This window comes from Magnolia sinica, chromosome 2 (genome assembly GCF_029962835.1).
Source record: "Magnolia sinica isolate HGM2019 chromosome 2, MsV1, whole genome shotgun sequence".
NCBI lineage: Eukaryota > Viridiplantae > Streptophyta > Magnoliopsida > Magnoliales > Magnoliaceae > Magnolia > Magnolia sinica.
The window spans coordinates 9,947,448-9,970,155 of record NC_080574.1 but is presented as its reverse complement, the minus strand read 5'-3'; the positions used below and the strand labels follow the sequence as shown (position 1 = coordinate 9,970,155).

Below are 22,708 nucleotides of genomic sequence, written 5' to 3'. Positions count from 1 at the left end.
ATGGCACAGTCCAATTCGTAGCATGCTTGGAATACAGTTATTTCAGTAATTTTTAAAGGCTACTGCAAATTAATCCAATGGGCTAAGTTGTTGTGCGAGAGAACCTATGAATGGTGACCATTAATCGCAAATCGGACTCTTGTGATAAATCCCGACATCTGTTTGACATTAAACATTGGACAGTCCCTTATCTGACCATGGGACACCCATTGGACAGTCCCTTATCTGACATTAAACATTAGACAACTATGGCGCTCAATATTATTCAAAGTTACAATGTTGCGTTCTTTTACTCCAGTAACAGGTCCCAGGATATTATCTATGATATGTTGATAATATCAACGATTGCATCTTTTGTTTAGTGTATTGTTTGTGATCGATTCAGTCTCCAAATTACTTGTCTTCCTTAAGACGTTCCAACAAGCATATTGCACTGAGAGGTATGTTTTCTACTTAAGACTTATTAGATCTGTTATTGAAAGTGAGTTTAAATGCACATGCAATTGCCATAAATTTTCATCATCGTAGATTTCTTAAAATTTTAGAACTTCAATAGAAATCTGATGTAGTTTTTCTATATTGCTTCAACATGTTGAAATCTGATATTTGTCAAGGGCATGGGAGCAATTTTGTTGAAATGTTGTACATTGTTGAATATACATTGTACATTGTTGTCCCACTCATGTACCATTTCCTGTTGTATACATTGTGTTATATACATTGTTAAATATACATTGTACATTTGCTATTTTCTATCTTCGGTAGAGTGACGTGAAATGTCATATGCGGGTTTGCATCTGCAATCCCTGAAAAGGCTCAAAAATTTCCCTCCCTCATAGATTCAGTTTGCCTCGGTGAATATCATGCTTGCCCCTCTCAATTTCTAGTTTGCCCCGCTCAAATTCGCTTCACTTCAAGGTCATTTCCATGCATTTCATGGTCATTCCCAGTGATTCCGTGTTGATTCACAGTCATTTCCATGCATTTCACAGTCAATTCCCTTCACTTCACGGTCATTTCCATGCATTTCATGATCATTCCCGGCGATTCCATGTTGATTCACCACATATGATTTTGGAGAAGGAGAAGCTACTTTGGCCAACTAACTTGGTTATTTTCCATTGTTTTCCATCAAGTTGATTGTCGAAAATCCATTTCATTCACTTTATGGTCAATTTCAATCAGTTCACGATCAACTCAATTCATTTCACGGTCAATTCCCTTTACTTAACGATGAATTCCATGCATTTCACGATCAATTCCCTTCACTTCACGGTCAATTTCATGCATTTCATGGTCAATTCCGGCGATTCCCCTTCACTTCATGGTCAATTCCCTTCACTTTACGGCCAATTCCATGCATTTCACGGCCAATTACGGTGATTCCCCTTCACTTCATGGTCATTTCCATGCATTTCACTGTCAATTCCCTTCACTTCACGGTTAATTCACTTTACTTCACAGTCATTACCATGTATTTCACGGTCAATTCCGACGATTTTGTTTCATTTCACGATCATTTCCATGCATTTCATATAAATATGTGTTAGAGAAAAATGTATGTAGAATAAAAAATTTTATATGCTTATATGTGTGTGTGTGTGTGTGTGTGTGTGTTAGAGAAAAATGTAGGTAGAATAAAATTCTCCATGTAAAAAGAAAAAAGAAAAAAGAAGTGCATATGGATATGGCTATAGCTACAGTTATAATCCGTAGCCATAGATCAGGAGTGGAATCGTGAAACCTGCGATTGATCGCCAATCAGGACAGCGACTTGCGGTGGAATCGCGGGAGCCGCGATTGATCACTGAATTTGTGGTTATTTATGACTATGGATTATAACTGTAGCTATAGCCGTAGCCAGACTGCGTGGGCGGCACTGCCGTGGCAATCTGTTTTTTTTTTTTTTTTGTTATGTTGCTTTTGTGGGTCCCATCTTGAGGTTTGTGTTATATCCAAACCGTCCATCTATTTGGCGAGCTCATATTAAGGCTTGAGACGAAAAATAAGATAGATCTACCTATCAAGTGGACCACACTGTAAAAGGCAGTGGGGAATTGAACATCTACCATTGAAAACCTTTTAGGGGTTACAGAACTTTTGGATCATTATGAAATTTGTTTTTCCTCTTCATCCATGTCTTTGTGACCCTATGAATGAACTTAGACGGGGAGGATTTCTCACAAACATCACAGTAGGCCCCATAAAGGTTTCTAATTGTTGACGCTCATTCAACACTGTTTCCTGCAGTGTGGTACACTTGAGATTTGTATATACGTCATTTTTCGTCTCATATCATAAAATGATGTGGAAAAATATATGGATGCATGGATGAAAAGCATACGTCATGGTAGGGCCCGCGGACCACCGACCATCTACCATTGGCTGGTAGAAGGGGAGTACCCAATCCGTTTCCGGGAAAGGAGGGGTAGTTTCGTCCTCAAATTCACTGTCCGCACGTGCTAGTCTAAGTTGGTAATTCCTTCAAACCGCTGGATAAAAGGTTTTGTCTACAGTAGTCATTATCTCTTTTGTCAGGGTTCTACAGGCACGTGGTCGGACCGGAATCGTCAACAGCACTAGTTTTCGGCAGCGCGTTAAACATCCAAGATTTGTGGGACTTATATGTTGTATTTGTAAAATCCACTCCGTCCATCAAGTGGGAATCCTCCATTTCACCGTTCATACCAAATATTACCTTTACAAGAGGCTAAAGTATTCTGTAACAATGGAAAGAATGTAAAATTTCATTTAAAACCAATACAATCACACAGTATGGTACGCGTAAGTAACATGTCATGATGGATTTCTTATATTTACTTCATAATTACGATTTACATCAGATTAACGGGTTTGATGAAAGATACGCCAGATGGTCGTGCCAGAAAATCTGATGGTTGGCGTCCGATCCCCATTTTTCACCATGGTGTGACCCACCTAAGCTTTTATCTAATTTTTTTTTTTCGGTTCCAGATGTATAATCAACGATTTCACATGATGGAAGGAGTGGATTTTATATATACAACATGGCGGATCGCACAGAGATCGGGTGTTTAACGCAACGCGCTGCGTCAAACAGTTGTTCCAGAGGAAACTAGACCCGTGCGGGCTGAGCATGCCTCATACAGACAAATGGGTCTGCTAGAATACACGCTAACGTATCGCTGTAAGGTACGCGATACCTCATCCATTAAATCTGGGGTCATCATTGAGAGATCCAAACCGTTTATACGATCAATTTCAAATTTGATGGATATGAAAATTTTTAATACTTAGATTTTAATATTTTCCCTCAATACAGACACTCTCCTTTGATCTTTGAACAAATGATGGTTGGGAAATATTTCAATCTGACAGTTTTATTTCATTAGATACTCCTTATGCAGTGAGATACAACATGTAAACGGTTTAGATCATTGAAAAGGATCTTCATCTGACATCTAAAGCCACGGCATAGTAATACATCGGGATGTATTCCAGCAAACATCTTTGACGAAATAAATCCAATAAAAGAATATGAAGTCGTCTCTCCATTAATCCGTCCAACCATAAGTAATTTGAAATTAACCAGCTTTGACAATTGCTAAAATCGATTAAGGACCGAAGCATTTTAGATCAATATAGTGGACGGTTTAGATCAGGTAGGAGCACTGTAGCTTATATTCTAGTGGACTATCAAATTTACCAGATGCAACTAGGAGCACTATAACTTACATTCTCTCAGAGCACTGAGGCACTTTGCAATAAGTATTATTTGTTAAAAAATTTACAAATAGTACCTCATGAGTATGGTATTTACAACCTGATAGCTTTTTTAATTAATTTTTCATTAAGATGCCTCATTAATCATCAAAGTAGGGCCATGGCCTGTACACGAATCAAACTAGCTCGAAAAGATAGCTCAACTCAGCTCAACTCAACTCGGATTGACTTGGCTTGAAAGGTCCACTCGGGTCGAGTTAAGCCGATTTTATATAGCTGGAGTTGAGTTTGAGTTGAATTTGAGCATGGTGCATTTCGACTCGACTTGACTCGAAACTCGAACTCGAGCTCGACTTGGCTCGAGTAATATTTTTTAAATTAATATATATTATATATTTATATTAATATTATATATATATATATATATATATATATATATATATATATAAAGTTAAAAAAAAAAAAAAAAAACCCCTACCCGACCGACCCTACTACCCTCCCTCTCTTTCTTTCCCTTACCTCGCCCACCCCGGCTGCACGCTTGCACCTGGCCAGCAGCCTAGCATGCTGCCCTGCCCGCCACCACCAGTCGCCGTCTCCGCCGACCTGCTCCTCTCTCTCTCTCTCTCTCTCTCTCATTCTTCCGCCTGGTCGCACACCCACACTCGGCCAGCACGCTGCCCTGCCCGCATGCTGCCCCTCTGTCTCTCTCTTTCTCTCAATCTCCCGATCTCTCCAAGGTAAGTAATTATTGTTTTTTATTTATTTATATTAATACAATAATAATATGATTATTTATTTATTGTAGATTTTTTAATTTTTATTTTAAAATAAGATTGGGTCGGGTTGGGGTTTAGATTGGGTTGGGGGGCTAAGTTGAGTCGGGTTGGGGTTTAGGTCGGGTTCGAGGGGCTGGGTTGGGTGACGTTGGCCCGTTGGGTTGGGTTGGGTTGGGTTGGGTCGGGTCGGGTCGGGGGATTGGGTTACATCGGATTAGGCGTATGTGACATATGAACAAGCTCAACTCGACTCAACTCTAATCACTAGCTTCACTCAAACTTGACTCAACAGCTTTGGCAAACAAGCCAAGCTTCAATGTTGAGCTCGAGGGCGAGCTCGAACTCGATTATAGCATGGACGGGTCAAGCCAAGCTTAGCCCACGTTGACTCGACTCGACTCGATGTACAGCCCTACATTAAAGGTACTTTCTCTTAATTTTCTCTAACTTCGTTATAATTTTCTTAAAATGACAAGGTCCATCCAAGGTGGCACCCAATTGGTCAATGATTTCGATCAGTGGACCTTTGATAAGCCCCATTTGTGTAGATGGCCACCAATTTGTGCATGCCATCTTCCGAGTGCATGTGAGATCCAAGCCATCCATTAGTTGGGCTTACAATGGAGATGATATACCCCAATAGTTATATTGGTCCAATCACCAGGTGGGCCACATTGTACAAAGAAAACTCACACATATGGCAACCGTCTCACTTAAATAGTAGGCTCTGAATTGGGAGGTATTTGAAGTAGCCAAAAGGCTACTGAAGTGATGTGGCAAAATGGCACTGGTGGATACCAGTAGGTTATTTCCTTCCAATAAATACTCTTCCAACGGATCTGTTAGCGTATGCTTTTCTGTTTAGGGCATGAATGCACTCGGCCACGCATCGATAACCATTTATCTTAAGAAAAAAAGGATGTGGATTTCCTGCGAAAGACTTTCACAGGAAGTTCTTGCACTAGGAACTCAGGTGGGGCCCATTGTGATGTTCGTGACAAATCCTATCCGTCCATCCGTTTTTTTAGTTCAATTCAGGACATGAAGCCAAAAATGAACCGTTTCCAAAGCTCAAGTGGGCCAAAAACATGATAACTAAACATCCACAATTGAAATATTCGTGGGCCGAAAAGTTTTGAGTCATGCTAATATTTGTGATTTCAGTTCATCCTAGTAGGAATGATGTTATTAACGGTATGGATGGCTTGTAAACATTACTGTCGTAGATTTTAACGGTAGGAATTTCCCTAACCACATTTTCCTTTAGTACAGCCCACTTGAACTTTGGATACGGTTCATTTTTCGCATCATGTCCTGAAATGAACTCAAAAAATGGAGGTAAGGGGAGGATTTCTCACAAATATCACAGTGGGCCCCACTTGGGTTCCTAGTGCATGAACTTCCTGCCAAAGCCTTTCACAGGGAATCTGCCTTCAGAAAATACTTATGTTGAAGCGGATTGTGTATTGAGTAAACTGTGTGGTCCATTGTAATTTATGTATTTTATCAGTTTGTCCATCCATTTTATAAAATGATTTTAGGACCTTAGCTCAAAACCTATGCATATAAAAGGCTAGAATTGACCATACTAAAGGAAACAGAGTGAATTGAATTTACACCGTTGAAAAATTCTTGAGGGTGACAGAAGTTTTAGATCAGGGTTATATATATATTTTAAAACCTTCATCTATATTTTTTGATCCTTTTAATAGTTTGGATGAAAAATAAACATCATCGTGGGGCTCGGAAAGGTTTCAGCAGTAGAAATCATTATTTCCACTGATTCCCGTGGTATGGTCCACTTGATATTTTTATAAGCTCATTTTGAGCTCAACACCTAGAATTTGATGAAAAAATAGATGAAGAGTGTAGATAAATCACATAAATTCACTGGAGGCCAGCCGAATTTTCTAAGCATGGCAATCCGATTTCATGGCCGAGTCGGTGCCGGCGGAAACGGAGAAAGATCCGTTAACGGATTTAATGGAGTAGCATTTATTCTAAGGGAACATATCAATGATGTCCAACCAATTACATTTTACCACGTCACTTCAGTAGCCCAGTATCCAATCCGCTCCCCTCTGAGCAGTAGCGATTTTGGGCGAGAATCTCGACGACGTTATCGAGAAGCTCGGATCTCACGGGTGCGAGCCACCTGTCATCATTGCCTATCCACAGGCTCTTTTATTTTCTCGAGTTTTCCCTCTACAGCATGCAGATCATCTGTACGGATAGGCCCAATCCGAGCCATCCGAATAGTTAGACCTATATCTGAGTGCAAATCAGAGCCAACGGATGGTTAAAAAGACAGAAAGGCAACCAACAAACGGTAGCAAGAAATTATGTATTAGTCACAGAGGGAGGATCAACCAATCACAACACTGGCGCAAGGGTTTGGATTGACGTCCATGCACGTGACACGTACGAATGGATATCTGCGTGTGTAAGATTATTACATGATCTGACAGGATATGATTACAGATCCTGTTACTAAGACAAGCAGAGTGAGCTGTTGCACGGTATATCTACGCCGTCCATCTAGGGAACGGATTGGCTACTCCCCCTGACACCAGCCAATGGCTGATGGTCGGTGCTATGTGGGCCCCGCCATGATGTATGTGTTTCATCCATGCCATCCATCTGTTTTTAAAGATCATTTTATTACTTGATGCCAAAAACGAGGTATATTCAAATCTCAAGTGGACCACATTACAGGAAACTGTGTTGAATGAGGGTCGACCATTAAAAACATTTTGGGGGCCATAAAAGTTTTGGATCAAGCTGATATTTGTTTTTTCTCTTCATCTGGGCCTGTATGACCTAATCAACAGATTGGATGTCAAATAAACAGTATAGTGGGCCTTAGGAGGAGTTTAATGGTTGATATCCAATCACTATTGTTTTCATGTGGTGTGGTCCACATGAGATTTATATCCCTCTCATTTTTGGAATATAGCAATAAAATGATCTGTAAAAATGGATGAATGGAATGGATGAAACAAATACATCATGGTGGGACCCACAGAGCACTGACCATCAGCCACGGAGATGGTGGTCAGGGGGAGTAGCCAATCCGTTTCCGTCCATCTACCACCCTAGCAAGAGTAAGGATCCTTTTTCCTACTCGTTTTAAGGCATGAGTCAAAAAATAAAGTAGATACAAATCTCAGGCATGAGTCAAAAAATAAAGTAGATACAAATCTCAAGTGGACTACACCACACGAAACAATGGTCATTAAATGCCCACCTTAAAAACTTCCTAGGGTCCAGCTTTATGTTTATTTGACGTCCAACCTGTTTATAAGATCACATGGACCTGGATAAAGGAAAAACATGGATATCAGCTTCATCCAAAACTTTTGTGAGCCACAAAAAGTTTTTAATGGTCACCGATGTTTCTTGTGGTGTGATGCACCTGAGATTTGGATATGCTTAATATTTTGGCGTATGCCACAAAATGATCCGTAAAAACAAATAGACGGTAGATATACAATGCAAACATGGAGGTGGTACCATGGTTAGGGTCTCAGTCAGACTGAATTGACGGTGCTGGAAGAAAACTACCGAGGAAAAAGAATGACTCACCAGGTAATTTTGGATAAAATTATTGATTTATTTTTCATTACTTGAGTAATTTTTATAATAACACTACATTAATGATATTTACATTTAAGTATCTATTTAATTTTTATTAAGCGGCCTCTTTAATTGGCAGTCATTAAGCTATTTATATCTTTATTTTTACTTATTTAGCAAGCATCTTCTGTTTGGTAAACAAATACTTATTAACCAAGTATATTTAATTTCAAACATTCCGTAAAGTGAAATGGTAGTATAAGGTCGAGAGCATAGAACCATAACATATGGTCGAGTCATGTCATAGTGTGAGCCGTTAGATGATAAACATTCAAAATGCGTGGCAAGATGCGACAACCTCTCCCGGAAGCTTAATGTGATAGGAAGTTAGGGCCCACCATCATGTTGTGAGAAATCCACACCGTATGTCCATCTATTTTTTTATTTCACGTTAGGGCATGAGACAAAAAGTGGGGCATATTCTAAAATCACGTAGGCTTCACGACAGGAAATAGTGAGGAATGGATGTCCGCTGGTGAACATTGGTGGGTTACAGAAATTTTGGATTGAGCTAATATTTTTGTATTTTCAGTTCATCTTAGTAAGAATAACCCTGCGAAGAGTATAGATGGCATATAAGAATAATGGTAGACCTTAGGAAGGTTTTCACAGTAGACATTTAACTACTAACATTTTTTTGTTGTGTGCCCTTGTTGAATTATAGATATACCTCATTACTTTTCCCACATCCTAACATGACCAGAAAAAAATGAATGAATGTGATAGATTTCTCATAAACATTATAATGGGCCCACCTATCTATGTAGATAAAAATTCCTTCCCACACAATCCAGAGGACAGGCTGTCTGCGAGGTGATTATTCAGTCACCACTGTTTCCGATAGTATGGTTCACCTTAGAATTGGATCTTCTTTATTTTTGGAATCAGGACATAAAATTGTCTTCCAAAACAGATGGGTCATGTGGGTACACAATATGTAGATCAAGTTGGGCCCCATGATGAGTGACGCACTATCCTAGGTTAGGCGAAGGCCGCACCTAATCTGCTTTCTTCCGCGGGGCGCGGATTAACTACTGATAGGTTAAATAGAGAGACTAGCTACCGAAGTGATGCCACCAAGTTCCATGGGCCCCACCATGATGTATGTTTTGTATCCACACATTCCATCCATCTGGAGAGATCATTTTAGGGCAATGTCCAAAGAACAAGTTAAATCCAAAGCTCCAATAGATCCCAACACAGAAAACAGTGGGACAGTGACGCCCACCATTAAAAACTTCTAAAGGCCACAAAAGTTTTAGATCAAGATGATATTTGTGTTTTCTCTTATTTCATGTCTTTTTTAAACTTTTGAATAGGTTGGATTCCAAATAAACATTATGATGGGCCTTAGGATAGTTTCAACGGTGGGAATCACTCTCCCCACTGTTTTTTGTGGTCGGGTCCACTACAACTTTTTAATTGCCTCATTATTTGGTCCATGCCCTAAAATGATATCTAAAAATGGATGGACAGTATGGATATAACACATACATCATAGTGGAACCCATGTAACTTGGTGACGTCACTTCAGTAACCGACTCGCTACTCAACCTATCAGTATCTAATCCGCGTCCCCTTTCGCATGGGAAGCGAAAAGGCTGATGTGCCACACGCCACTGACCATGTTGCCGTCGCTAACTTCCGTGGCCCCACCATGATATAAGTATTATATCTACACCGTCCATCCATTTGGAAAAATCATTTTAGGACATTAGCACAAAAATTAAGCAGATCCAAAGCTCAAGTGGACCATAACATAGAAAGTAGTAGGGATTGAATGCCTACCATTGAAAACTTCTTGGGGCCACAAAAGTTTTGGATCAAGATGATATTTGTTTGGTCCCATCATCCAGTTCTGTGTGACGTTATGGACAGGTTGGATGTAAAATAAACATTATGATGGGTTGGAGAAAGGTTTTAACAATGGGCATCGTTGTCCCCACTTTATGTTCCGTGGTCCACTTGAGGTTTGGATCTGCCTGAGTTTTACAGTAAAGCCTTAAAATGATATCTCAAAATGGATAGACGGTATGGATATAACACATATATCATGGTGGACCCCACACAATTGGTGATGGCAGCGCACCCCAAGATTGTACAACTCTAATTTATCCGGTTTTGCCTTTTTTTCTGGGATAGCATCTCTACTGCATATTTTGAAAATTTATCATCCAACGGCTCACACTAAGACACAACTCAACCGTATGTTATGGTTTTATGCACTCAACCTTATAGTACTATTTCCCTTACATAAATACTTACCCCTTAAGTTTTGTGGAATTCACCCTTATATCCACCAGTCATCATGTGGGCCCATCCTTCGATGTGGACCATTCATGTGGGGCCTACCTTCAATGTGAACCATCCACACAAGGCTCACCTTCAATGTGGACTATCCATCATGCATGGCCCACCTTGGACGTGGGTTGTCTATCATGCAGGCCTACCTTTAACGTGGACTGTCCATTATGTAGGACAAGCTTCAAAGTGCAACATCCATCAAGTGGCACCCACCTTGGATGTGGGTCATTCACCATTACCGACCTTCAATGTGAACTATCCTCATGTGGGGCCCACCTTGACATGGCTCATCAGGCACTACTAATTTTGTTGTCCATCATGTGTGGCCCACTTGTAATAACCATTGGCCATATGGAGCATAACTTTGATTTGGATCGTCCATCATGTGAACCCCACCTTCAATGTGGGTCATCCATCATGCAGGGCTCACCTTGGATGTGGGTCATTCATCATCATCACCTTTGATATGGATTTTCCATTATATACGACACACCTTGATCTGGGTCATTCATCATGTGAGGCCACCATCAAAATAAATTGTCCATAATGTGAGGCCCACCTTCAATGTCCACTGCACATCATGTGGAACCTGCATTTGATGTGGACTGTCCATCATGTGTGGCCCACCTTTAATGTGGGTCATCCATCATGCAAGGCCCGCCTTAGATTTTAGTCATTCATCATTAGGGGCTGACCTTTAATGTGCACCATCTATTATATGGGGTGGCCTTAATGTGGGTGATCCATCATGTGGGCCCCACCTTCAATGTTATTGTCCATCTTGTGGGGCCACCTTTAATATCCATCAGCACTCACTTGAGCCCACCTTTGATGTGGATTGTCCATCGTTTGGACCCACTTTCAATGTGGTTCATCAATCAAGTGAGGCCAGCTTTAGATGTGGGCCATTTATCATTAGAGGAATACTTTTAATGTGGACAATCCATTACGTGGGCTCACCTTGATGTGGGTCATTTATCATATGGGGCCCACTTTTGATGTGAACTATCCACTATGTTCGCTGCACCTTTGTCTGACCGCTCATCACCTAGAGCTTGATTTGATGTAGACTATCCATCACATGGATGAGAGATAAGTAAAAAAGCAAAAAAATAAAATAAAAACTTATAGAAAGGAGTATCTTTCAACACATAAATTACTTTCATAATGATGCTTACTATACTCACAAGTCTTATATGGAGCTTGGATTTCTAATACATATGTAATTTTTGACACAATGATTGCAATAAGCGTATTGAAATATATACTTCAACAATAACTTAATTAATGAGGTAGCTTAATGAAAATTTAATTTAAAAAGATGTAAATAGTATACTAATGAGGCACTGTTTTGTAAAATTTCGTTTATTTATTTTTATTGATTTTTTAATTTTTGCTGAACACACACCTCTGCTAAAGCCGGTAATATGAAATTGCTTGTGTAATCCGACTAATAGTTATTGGAAAGTGACACTTGCCTAAATCGTGGTTGAGGTGAGGCGGCTTCAGAGATGTCGTACATGACATGTTCTCTGTTCGATTTCAGCTACCGAAAGGAATATCCTTAAATATACCAAGGGCTTCCTACGGTGATGTATGTGTCTTATATCCATGCCGTAACTCTATTTAGCCAGTGCATTTTAGGGTATGAAACCTTAAATGCAGTAGGCCCAAATCTCAGGTCGAACACACCACAAGAATCGGCTGATATTTGCGTGGTCCTTTAGTTGACATCTTTGTGACTTATCAACAGGTTGGATGGCAAATAAACAATCTCTGGCTCCCAAGAAGTTTTTAATGGGGAGCATTTATTCGCCAGTGTTTCCTATATAGTGTGGTCCACCTGAGATTTAGATCTGCTGCATTTGGCTAAAAGGATGGCCAGCATAGATATAAGACATACATCACAATGGGCCCCACAAGGATCCACCGACTTCACCGGCCCCACTGACAGCGTGGATCATCTGAGGGATTCACCGAAGCCGAACATTTGATCAACTTAAGGGAGCGGATTAGGGACAGGCCTCACCCAACACCATGGGGCCCACCTTGATGTATGTATAATATATTCACACTATCCATCTATTTTTTTCAACTCATTTTAGGTCATAAGCCCAAAATGGAGCAGATACAAATTTCACGTGGACCACATTAAAGGAAACAGTGGTGATTGAACACCCATCATTTAAAACTTCCTGGGCCCACAGTAATATTTATTTGCTCTCCAACCTGTTGATAAGATCACACAGACCGTGGACGAGCTTGGTCTGTCTTAAATGTGAGCCTACTTGCTTTCTTAGCAGTATTCCTAGTCCATTTGCTGAAGGGAAATGAGGATTCCTCCAATCTGGGAAAATTCCTGGTGCATGAAACATCAGCCCATGGACCCCACTTGTACCCTTGCTAAAAGACTAGGCGACTCAGATCGACTCGGGCTGAATTGCCCAACTCGCTCCAGTAGTGGGCAACTAGAGGTGAGTTCTGGTTGAATCTGAATAGACTAAGATGAGAGCTATTCCTCACACCATGCTTGTTCCAATTCAAAACCCAAACAGAATTATATCTCATCCTGACTTTGAACTATATATTCTTGTAGGCCGGTAGTTGTGGCCATGAAATTACCATATTCCAAATCCTACAATGGATCATTTTAATGTAAGCAAGCATTCTATTACCAATAAAAGAACACGTAAGCACATTTACAAGCAACACAAACTACAGGCAATAGCCCGTTTACAAGTTATAAGCAAGAGGTACAAAGTTCAACACACAAGCTACACACAAAATAGAGGAAGAAGAGAACAGTCAACAAACAGGAAAAGGTAGCCAGATGCGCCAAAACAATGGGGAAGAAAATAGAGGAATCAAAAGAAAGAAGCACCTAGTAGCCAAGAACTACAAGCTATTGACATATGACAGAATGTGTACATTAGTGTGGCCACATGACCCTAGTTATTCTACACTTGAACGTGTCTCCCATGGGATTGTGCATGAGAATGGTCATATTGAGGCAGTTTCTCCTGTTTGCAATGGAAAAATCTCTAATGGCTAGAATCCCACAAGCTTATAAACTTATGAGTACAGTCAACTTGATATGTGTGCAATAAAGAAAGTGATATAATCTAGTGTGCAACTGGTAAGCCAGTGCCCCACGGTAGATCAAGCCTCAATCGACTGTTGATCTTTACACTAGCTGTCTTCAGTTGTCGATCTCCACTAACCTACACAAGCAACTAATAGTCTAAGATGAACTGGAATGTGAAGTTGTAAGTTTTGAAGATTTTTTTCTTACTTAAGCTTCCAAGGATGAATACTTGACTGACATTTATTCAGAAGACCTCTAATTTTCGTGGCTCCAGCTTGTGAGCATTGAATTACGGATAGCCTTGCATTTTGAAGTTGTTTTCAGTTTCCAATTTGATACTTTCAACACCCACCTCAGGACACCTAGGCAAGCAGCTGGAGAAGGCTAAGATGCTGATCTCAAATAACTGATTATTAGCTGAAAATAATAAACCACCCCACATCATGGTTCCAATCAGCAACCGGCATTGCATCCTCATCCAAGAATTTACAAGGGAGCATGTAGCAGTAGTCCAGGTTTGCGAATGCATCCCCTGCCGAAATTGCTAATAAGTATGATAAATGGACTGGTTGAGTTTGTGATGAATGGTGGAGTGAATTCAACAAAGTTAAAATTGTACTAGGGACTGATGATATGTCATTAGGACTTAAAATGAACAATGCCCTACTTCAAATATCCTTGATAATGCAGTAGAAAAGATTTCTTTTCTGAACAAATTAAAGTCGAAGGTTATAATGATTCCTTTCTTGCCAATGTGCTAGACCAGGACGAGAAATGTTGATCCCAAATTGAAAGATGGCCCGGATGGGTGGGTTCGCAGGATCTGACTATTTACAAAGTTTTGGGACCTTTGCAAAATTCGAAGATGGAAAGTGCACGTCCAACAGTCCTTAATTTTTTTCTCTGTCACTCAGAATTAGTGAGATCCCTAAAAGGAAGGGTCGAGGATTTTGAATGGGACTGGAAGTTATCTCAGTCATCTCAGTCTCATCCAATCTTACCCTATCTCAATTTTATTTACAATTCAACACAAATTTAGATTGAATCCTCAACCTCAACCAACACTTGAAAAGAACTCATGAAGAAGAGTTGCCCAGCCCATTCATTTGCAGAATTGTAAAACAAACAACTTTCATCATTGCTGATGTTCTTGGTTTCGAGATTACCCTCAGTTTGGACCTTGTCTAGCATAGCTAACAAAGCAGAGAAAGAGTCTTCTGGCATGAATTCTTTCAACCAGACAATGTTAGACCAGCTTACGATTGAAAGGGATAGACTACAAGCATCAAGACTGCCTCTCTCTCTATAATTTGAGGATCTGGTGACTAAATAATTTCATCCAATGAGCTGAACAGCTCATTCTGGTTAACTTCTCTATATATTTCCATTGCTTCTGGAGAAGGTGTTGGAAGGCACCCGGAGCAATGTTGATGACCACACTATATTTGGCATTCATATCCACACACAGGTCAGTCAATGAATCTGCCTCCGGGTAGCCATTGATCCATCCAGAAATTCTGTCAATGAATCTGCCTCCGGGTGGCCATCAATCCATCCAGAAATTAGTGTCTTTGCCATTTCCGATGATGTGCTTCATATGTTGTATGGCCATACTTCGCCTAGCCCACTGAGGACGTTTTGAATCTTTTTCCTTCTTGGTTCTGTGAAAGATGGTAGCATAGAACTGAAATCTGAAAACCCAAATGGTACTATACAGTGTTTGGTGATTGAATGAGGGGCCCCCTCAAGTGAGGGCAGAAGACGTCATCGTGTAGAAGATCCAGGCCATTCATCAGGTAGGGTACACTTGTGTACCAGAATTATTGTTGGTCCACTGACCAAGTGAGTCAAAACTTGTATAAGAAAAATGGGTAGTTAGGACGAAGTCCAACAGTCCAAATTCATCATACACGGGTAGTTTATTGGATGACTCTACAAAAGAAATGACAAGCAACAGCACACGAGACATACAAAAGTTTTCGGTTGAAAACAGTCCATAAACTCCACATCATCAGGCACCGAAACTAATCCACATGAGGTGACAAGCATCAGTTCTAGCAGATTCTCCAAACCTTGATGAGATTGTATCATCTAAAGGGAGAGTATTTTATGAGTCTTCTCTAATACTCAACTTTCACCAAAGAATCCACTCCATAAAATGGCAGTTTCGCCCTTTTCACTGTGGGCCCACGACGGTGTGCTTTTCAATTGATGGCACATCATTGCTAGACAGATGCAAGCTAGCCCCTGTTGAACACAAAATCAGCATCCACTCTGTTGTCTTATGCATCAAAAAAGAAACCTCACAGTGACAGTTACAATCAACCGCTGACACTCTTGATAACAGCCATTGTGGTGTAAGTGCGCCCAGCGTGTGTGGGGTGTGTGTGCGTGTGGATAAAAATAAAATTAAAAAATACAGCTATTGTGTAACATGCCAGCAGCCATGATATAAAATAGCCATTTTACTAACCATGACAGCTTTAAATGACGAATCATAAAGCCATTTATTGGTTAGAACTGAAATTTAGGGCACGTTTGGATGTTTACTAAAAATTGGATTTAATGCATCTTTCCAGTCAGTTGAAAGCACTACTACTGCTAGGATTCATGTCCAGATTGTGGCCAACCCAGCACCCGACCAACCTGAAAATTCCTTGGTAACTCCTCGGATGGCAAGTTTGATGGACAGTTTGGATGTCAAACAAATGGCACATATCAGCATGTGTGTGACATGTGGTGAATGATGCTTTTTTTATAAAAAAAAATTCTTTTTTCTTAGTTTTTTGAGAGAACAGCTTTTCTCAACAAAGGCAGTGGGTTGCATATTTAACAAAAAAATGGAAGTTAGGTGGCATCCAAACGCTCCATTAATGAGCAAACAAGAAACCATAATAAGAGAAGGTGAAGGTAATATAAGCAGAGAAATGTTTCAATTGACAACAAATGAATCACCATTACATGTCAAGGAAAGCCATTAAATCCCATAAAAGAGAGAGCACATCAATAACCTAATAGCTACCACAATCCAGGCATGCCCAACACAGACACGACTGCCAACTTACCAAAGGAAAATAAAAAAACATAAAATTCAGAAAAGGAAAGGAAAAAAAAACACTAAAACAAGAAGCGGGACCTTGAATGTTGGGCAATCTGAGCTGAACTACTACAGGGAAAGAAGGGGAAGAAAAAGCGGGAACAGAAACACCCATCATTTTCGCTTGTTGAAATCAAAAGGAGAAGCGGGACCTTGAATGAATTACTCTGACTACTGTTCGTCCTCACGCTTGGGTGCTTCTTTGATCTCATCAACCCCATCGTCCTGAAACACAGGCACAGAAAACATATTAGAAACTCCCAAAGAACAGATCAATTGACTGAACAATGGAGAGAAAGAAGACGAAACAAGAGCATGTTCAAGACCTGCATATCAGAGGTCCACAAGGTGAGATTGTCACGAAGAAGCTGCATTATCAGAGTGCTATCCTTGTATGATTCCTCTCCAAGGGTATCCAGCTCCGCAATTGCTTCATCAAATGCCTAATAAAACCAACAAAGATCAAAGAAACAATGTAAAAGACCAGAGAAAAAGGAAAGAAAATTGAAAACCCACAAAATTTTTAGGGCCAGTTTTCACATATCTGACACTACAAACAGAATGGATACTTTTTAAGAACAAATCATGGGTGGTATTACTTATACTTTGTGATTTGGGAATGTAATATTGCCTTCCTTTGTTTCAAATTCAATCATTGGTTGCCCTTGAAATGAATCAATAAAAGTGTAAATACCTAAGTTTGAACCCCGGCAAAGGTCAGGCTCCAAAAGGAAACTAATTCCAGCTTTTGTGCTATTTTTTATTCCCGCCAAAGGCTGGCTTGCAAATCTCAAGGAAATGGATTCCTTCCCAGTGGTCTTTCTTGATAAATAGTACCTGTGCAATCAATTTCCTGTTGATTCTTTCCTAGTATACAAACACAGTTTCTGGGTCCCACAGAATTACATTCCTAAGGAGCCAAACAATGCCTTAGGCTTCTATTCAAGCAATGGACATGACCTAATTGGGAGATCAGAGAGGACATTGAAATAGCCTGTTTCTGATTATTTTAACAATGCCAACCAAACAACCTTCTTTTTTCAAATTCAATGCAGAAAAGCTGGATCCACCCAATGAAACTACCTTTTTAATTTTAAAAATCTAATGAAAAGAAACAAACTTGAATTTCAAGTCAAGGGCTCCACACACAGCAGCCCTTTAACCGTCCCCCATGTACACACTCATTCCCTCAATTCATATATATATATATATATATATATATATATATATATATATAAACTACCACTATCTTAATCATGTCTATCTCCCCTTCATCTCAAATGCCCCACCAACTCTCCCATGTACAACAATTCATTGCAACAAAATAAATAAAAAATAAAAAATGAAGGGCCAGTGGGCCACAGAGCTGATGGTGGCTAAACTTTTGACGAATGGCCCACTACAAAGTGGTTGAGGCAGTTCAAACAGCTCATATTCAAAGTAAATAAGTCAAATGATCAAAAGGGTTCAAATATACCAGTCTGACATAGTCACAGACTCACCTAGCTTTCCTCTTTCTTTTTTGTGTATCGTTCATCCACAGTGAGGCTCATCATATAAACAATTTGGATCATTGAAACATGGCCCCAAATCCAATGGCTATAAATGTTTGTATCAAACTTTCCTAATCTTAGGAAATGCCCTCATAGAGGGAGCCAACCTCTCCTCCAACTAATATTAAATCCATACATATTGTTAATGGATACATAGGGTCCATAGACATTGGATCTAGGGTCATGTTTGGTGATCCGACCAGTCTATATGAAGGCGACACAGCTGATGATGGCTGCCTTGAAAATCTTCAAAATTAGGTCCTAGACTTCCAATCATATTCATATTCCAAGGAAAAGAGTAAAATGATCAAAGGGTTGAAATATTCCAATCTTACGGTCCTTTTGGGTATCCCCCATCAATGGTGAGGCCCATCATACAAAAAGTTTAGATCACTGAAACATGGCCCTGATCCAAGGGCTATAAACACAACCTATCAAACTTCCCGATAATATGAAACTCCCTCTCACAGGTGAAGGTGAAGAGAAAACCTCTTCCACATCTAATTCTAAATGGTTAATGCAATGTTAAAGAGTGCACGGAAATGTAGCCATTTGTGGGGTCATGTCCAGTTATCCAAACCATTTATATGAAGGACCATACAACTGATGGTGGCCTGCCTTGAAAATCTTCAAGGTTAGAGGATCCAACACTTTGATGAAAACACACACAACATGGACCAGAGGGCTTTCATTTTCCAGACCCTTTTTCATCCTCAGCATCACACCAAGGCAACCCGCTTGTTAAAAAGAAATGCACCACCCAAACACACTTTTTTTCTTCAAGTTCTAATCTAGATCCATCTAAATCCCCTTTTTATTTCAAATTCAGAATAAGAAAAAAAGCAGTGAACGGTATTTTTAATTCTAATCTAAAAGGCATGGAAGCTGTTCACATCGTGATCTGGACACATCCAAATGCACCATAAACAAATCTACCACAATCCTAGATCCAAGATCCAGAAACCCTAACCCTAGAACGCCCATTTACCATCCAAGCCTGAAGAAACCACAGAATGCCAGATCCACACCAAGATGAAGATCATCAACCAAACCATAAAACAAAAGGAAAAAAATGGAATTCAAGATTCCAACATCGAGTTCCCCAAACCTGCTTGGCAAGCGAACAAGCCCGATCTGGAGAATTCAAGATCTCGTAGTAAAACACCGAGAAATTCAGAGCCAGCCCAAGCCGGATCGGGTGCGTTGGCGCCAGCTCTGCTGTTGCAATATCCTGAAAAAGAACACAACGAATAAAAAATCAAAAATCAAAAATCAAAATTAAAAAAATAATAATAATAAATAATAATGATAATAATAATAACCCTAGTTCACCAGACCTGTGCGGATTTGTAAGCCGCGAGTGTACTCTCAGCGGCCTCTTTCCTGTCAGCGCCGGTCTTGAATTCGGCGAGGTAACGGTGGTAATCGCCCTTCATTTTGAAGTAGAAGACCTTCGAATCGCCGGCGGAAGCCGAAGGGATGAGGCGGGTGTCGAGGAGGCGGAGGATACCGTCACAGATGGAGCTGAGCTCCGACTCGATCTTGCCCCGGTACTCGCGGATGGACGCCACGTGGTCGTCCTTGCCGCGGCTCTCCTCCTTCTGCTCTATCGAGGATATGATGCGCCAGGATGCGCGGCGCGCGCCGATAACGTTCTTGTAAGCGACGGACAGGAGGTTGCGCTCCTCGACGGACAGCTCCTCCGAGTCGACGCACGCGGTCACCTTCTCCATGAACTCCACCATCTCCTCGTAGCGCTCCGCCTGCTCGGCGAGTTTCGCCATGTACACGTTTTCCTCGCGAGGAGAAGGCGTTGCTACGGCTGCCATTTCGATTTGCTTTTTTTTCTGCTTTTTCCCCTTTTTTGGGTTTTTGGTTGGTTTGTTGTGAGAGAGGAGAGGAAGAGAAAGATGTGGCAAGAGAAGTTTGATTTTGAGGTGGGCTTTGTTTGGGGAAGTTTCGTTTTGCCTCCGCCGCGACTTAGGATATGGGTCTGTCGGCACGCAGTGGGGCCCACGTGCTGAGAAAGTATGACGATTTGAACTGTTCATTTTCTCTCCACTAATATAAATAAGCTATTTTTTCCGCATTCAAAGTTTCATGGAGTATCCTAACCTTTTAATTTTGAGTGCTTTCATGTTTACAAATTCATATGCTGATAATGATAGTTAGCTCATAACTTAAGATTTTTATCTGCCACTTGGAGCATGTATTCCACGACATGGACGGTTCCGATCATCTTAAAACTCAATATGTGGGGCCCAGTGGCCGCGACACACGCTGATATGTTATTCGCGAGAGAAGAAATCGATCTGTATTGATTTTTTATGGCAATGGCCTCAAAGGTAAGAAGAAACCAACGTTTGGCCTGCTCTTTAGTACTTTGGAGGGCACTACTTACTTTTTACATGACCAAAGTGTACACAGGCCGGCTATTAGCTTGCTTCGAAAGATGAAAATGTTGTTAATGAGGTGATTGTTCGTCTCACCAAACCATGAATGAGCTTATTCCTTGTGTGATATATTCCGTATCTTTTAATTGGAAGTATAAAAGTGTATTTTCATATTTTAAAGAAAGTCTTTGTATGGCTTATAATGACAGTAACATTCTTCATTAATTCTAAATTGTTTCCTTATATGTGGTTTATCTATAATAAGTTTTACCATTAAACTCCGACTGCTGACATAAAATTAAAACATCTTTCATATGAATGGATTAGATTTGCATCACGATAAGCTAAAGGGCCCTACATGAGATCTCATATGAGTTCTCATAGGAGCCCCATGAAAGCCATTTAACATTTTCTTTCTTTTCTTCTTTGTTTTTTCAAGGGAGGGGATCACCAATCCAAACCTTCATGATGGATGGTAGTTATACAAAGATCTATCACACTCTCTAGGAGACCATGGCAATATCCAACGAAGTTCTCACGAAGGTCCGACATAGCTCATTACACTATCCAATAAGAAATAAAGGTTTTTTTTAAGATTTTCGACCACACGCTCCAACGTAGAAGGTTTTTTCTTATATATGAATGATAGGAGTATGTGAAAATAAGGGTTTATAAATCTTGAATCGCCGATGTGCACTGTGGATTACTGATATTCACTGTGGATCACAACGTGCACCGTGGATCGCCAATATGCACTGTTGGATCGCCGATATCCACTGTGGATCGTCAATACTCATTGCAGATCACCGATAACACTGTTGTCATACCCCAAAAATCGGCGTCCGAGTATGGAGACTCCAATCCAAAGTTCTCAGGCATGAACACAGCAAAAATGCATGTGGGTAAGTTCCCACATGCCCGCGCAGTCCGATTAACATTCACATATTATCAAAATCAGAGTAACTTTAAATCATCCGTATTAAAAGTTAAGCAGATATAACTAAACACATAAATATATGAATAATATTCCAAATGTAAAATTTTAAAAGTAATGTCCATCCAAATGAGGATTATATAAGACACGATATACATATCCAAACTGATTAAAGTGTAAAGTTTTCAATTTTCTCCCAATCCTCCAAAATATAACGGCGGTGGTGCAAGCCGACCTAAGCCTACCTGTCTGAGATCTCGATAATACGTACATCAATAATATCGTCTAATTGGTGTTTTAAAACATCGTCCCAAGTGGGAGTAAGTAGTTAACTCAATGATTCTATTAGTTTTAAATTACACATGTTATCGACTCAATCAGCGCATGTAATGATAAAACAAGTAAACAACAACTTCCTAAATACTCTTGTTAAATACATTAATGATATTATGAAATGATGCATGCACCTTATAATCCATCACTCCCTCCTCACGCAACTCCAATATTAAATCGCAACATCATATTCTAGTGTAATGTGATTAATGTGTATGATTAATCGAGTGATTATTAATTTTAGTTCATACAACAAATTAGCAAAGATAAGATACTGACGTTATATTATGAGTCCTGATCTAGATCACGTGGGTCATTACGACATGTAGCGGCTTCTCACTAGTGTCCATTGATCATAATTTAAGTATCATCCATTATATCTCACAAATCAATAATTCTAAATGTAGGGCATGATACCCAAATGTACGAAGATTAGCCTAGGATAAGTCATCACCCAACAGCTAGTTTGATCCCTCGGTTTAAAGGTGTAGGTTTGTCACATAGTAACTAAATCAACACAAAGAAAATGGTCCATCACCCAATTTCATTCACGCATGAGTCGTTCGAACAGTACTCTAGCAGGAAACCATTGGTCGAGTATTTGATGTGGGTCATTCAAACAACAATTTTTCACCTCCATCAATGCTCATTGATCGTTACGGAGAGGCTCGTCACCCCCAGCATACGTTGACAGCTTGAACACGGTGTCCCATACCACCATGCTCGGCTTATAAGTCTTTGTGGGATCGTAACGCACTAACGATTATGAATGGATTTGTCCATTAGAACATGATATCCTAAATTCAATTTGATCGTATCATACATGGTGAACATACATGATCAGTTGCCCGTTAGACTAATTTGATTGATCTAAAGAACCCCAACGCATCCG

General features: G+C 40.1%; 1 protein-coding gene across 1 annotated transcript; it reads right to left on the bottom strand.

Moving 5' to 3' along the window:
* Positions 1-16,401: 16,401 nt before the first annotated feature.
* Positions 16,402-20,098, bottom strand: LOC131234340 (14-3-3-like protein). Its single transcript, XM_058231151.1, has 4 exons — positions 19,494-20,098; positions 19,265-19,387; positions 16,930-17,046; positions 16,402-16,828 (listed from the first exon to the last, which is right to left on the bottom strand). Exons 1-4 carry the CDS (start codon positions 19,983-19,985, stop codon positions 16,775-16,777), a joined length of 786 nt encoding a protein of 261 aa, XP_058087134.1. The 5' UTR covers positions 19,986-20,098; the 3' UTR covers positions 16,402-16,774.
* Positions 20,099-22,708: the final 2,610 nt, after the last annotated feature.

Excerpts from the sequence above, each read along its gene's own strand:
- LOC131234340 (XM_058231151.1), bottom strand. The coding sequence starts at position 19,985 with ATGGCAGCCGTAGCAACGCCTTCTCCTCGCGAGGAAAACGTGTACATG. Across the intron at positions 19,388-19,493 it reads CGGCTTACAAATCCGCACAG|GATATTGCAACAGCAGAGCT; the intron begins GTCTGGTGAACT and ends GTTCTTTTTCAG. Across the intron at positions 17,047-19,264 it reads CTTGTTCGCTTGCCAAGCAG|GCATTTGATGAAGCAATTGC; the intron begins GTTTGGGGAACT and ends TGGTTTTATTAG.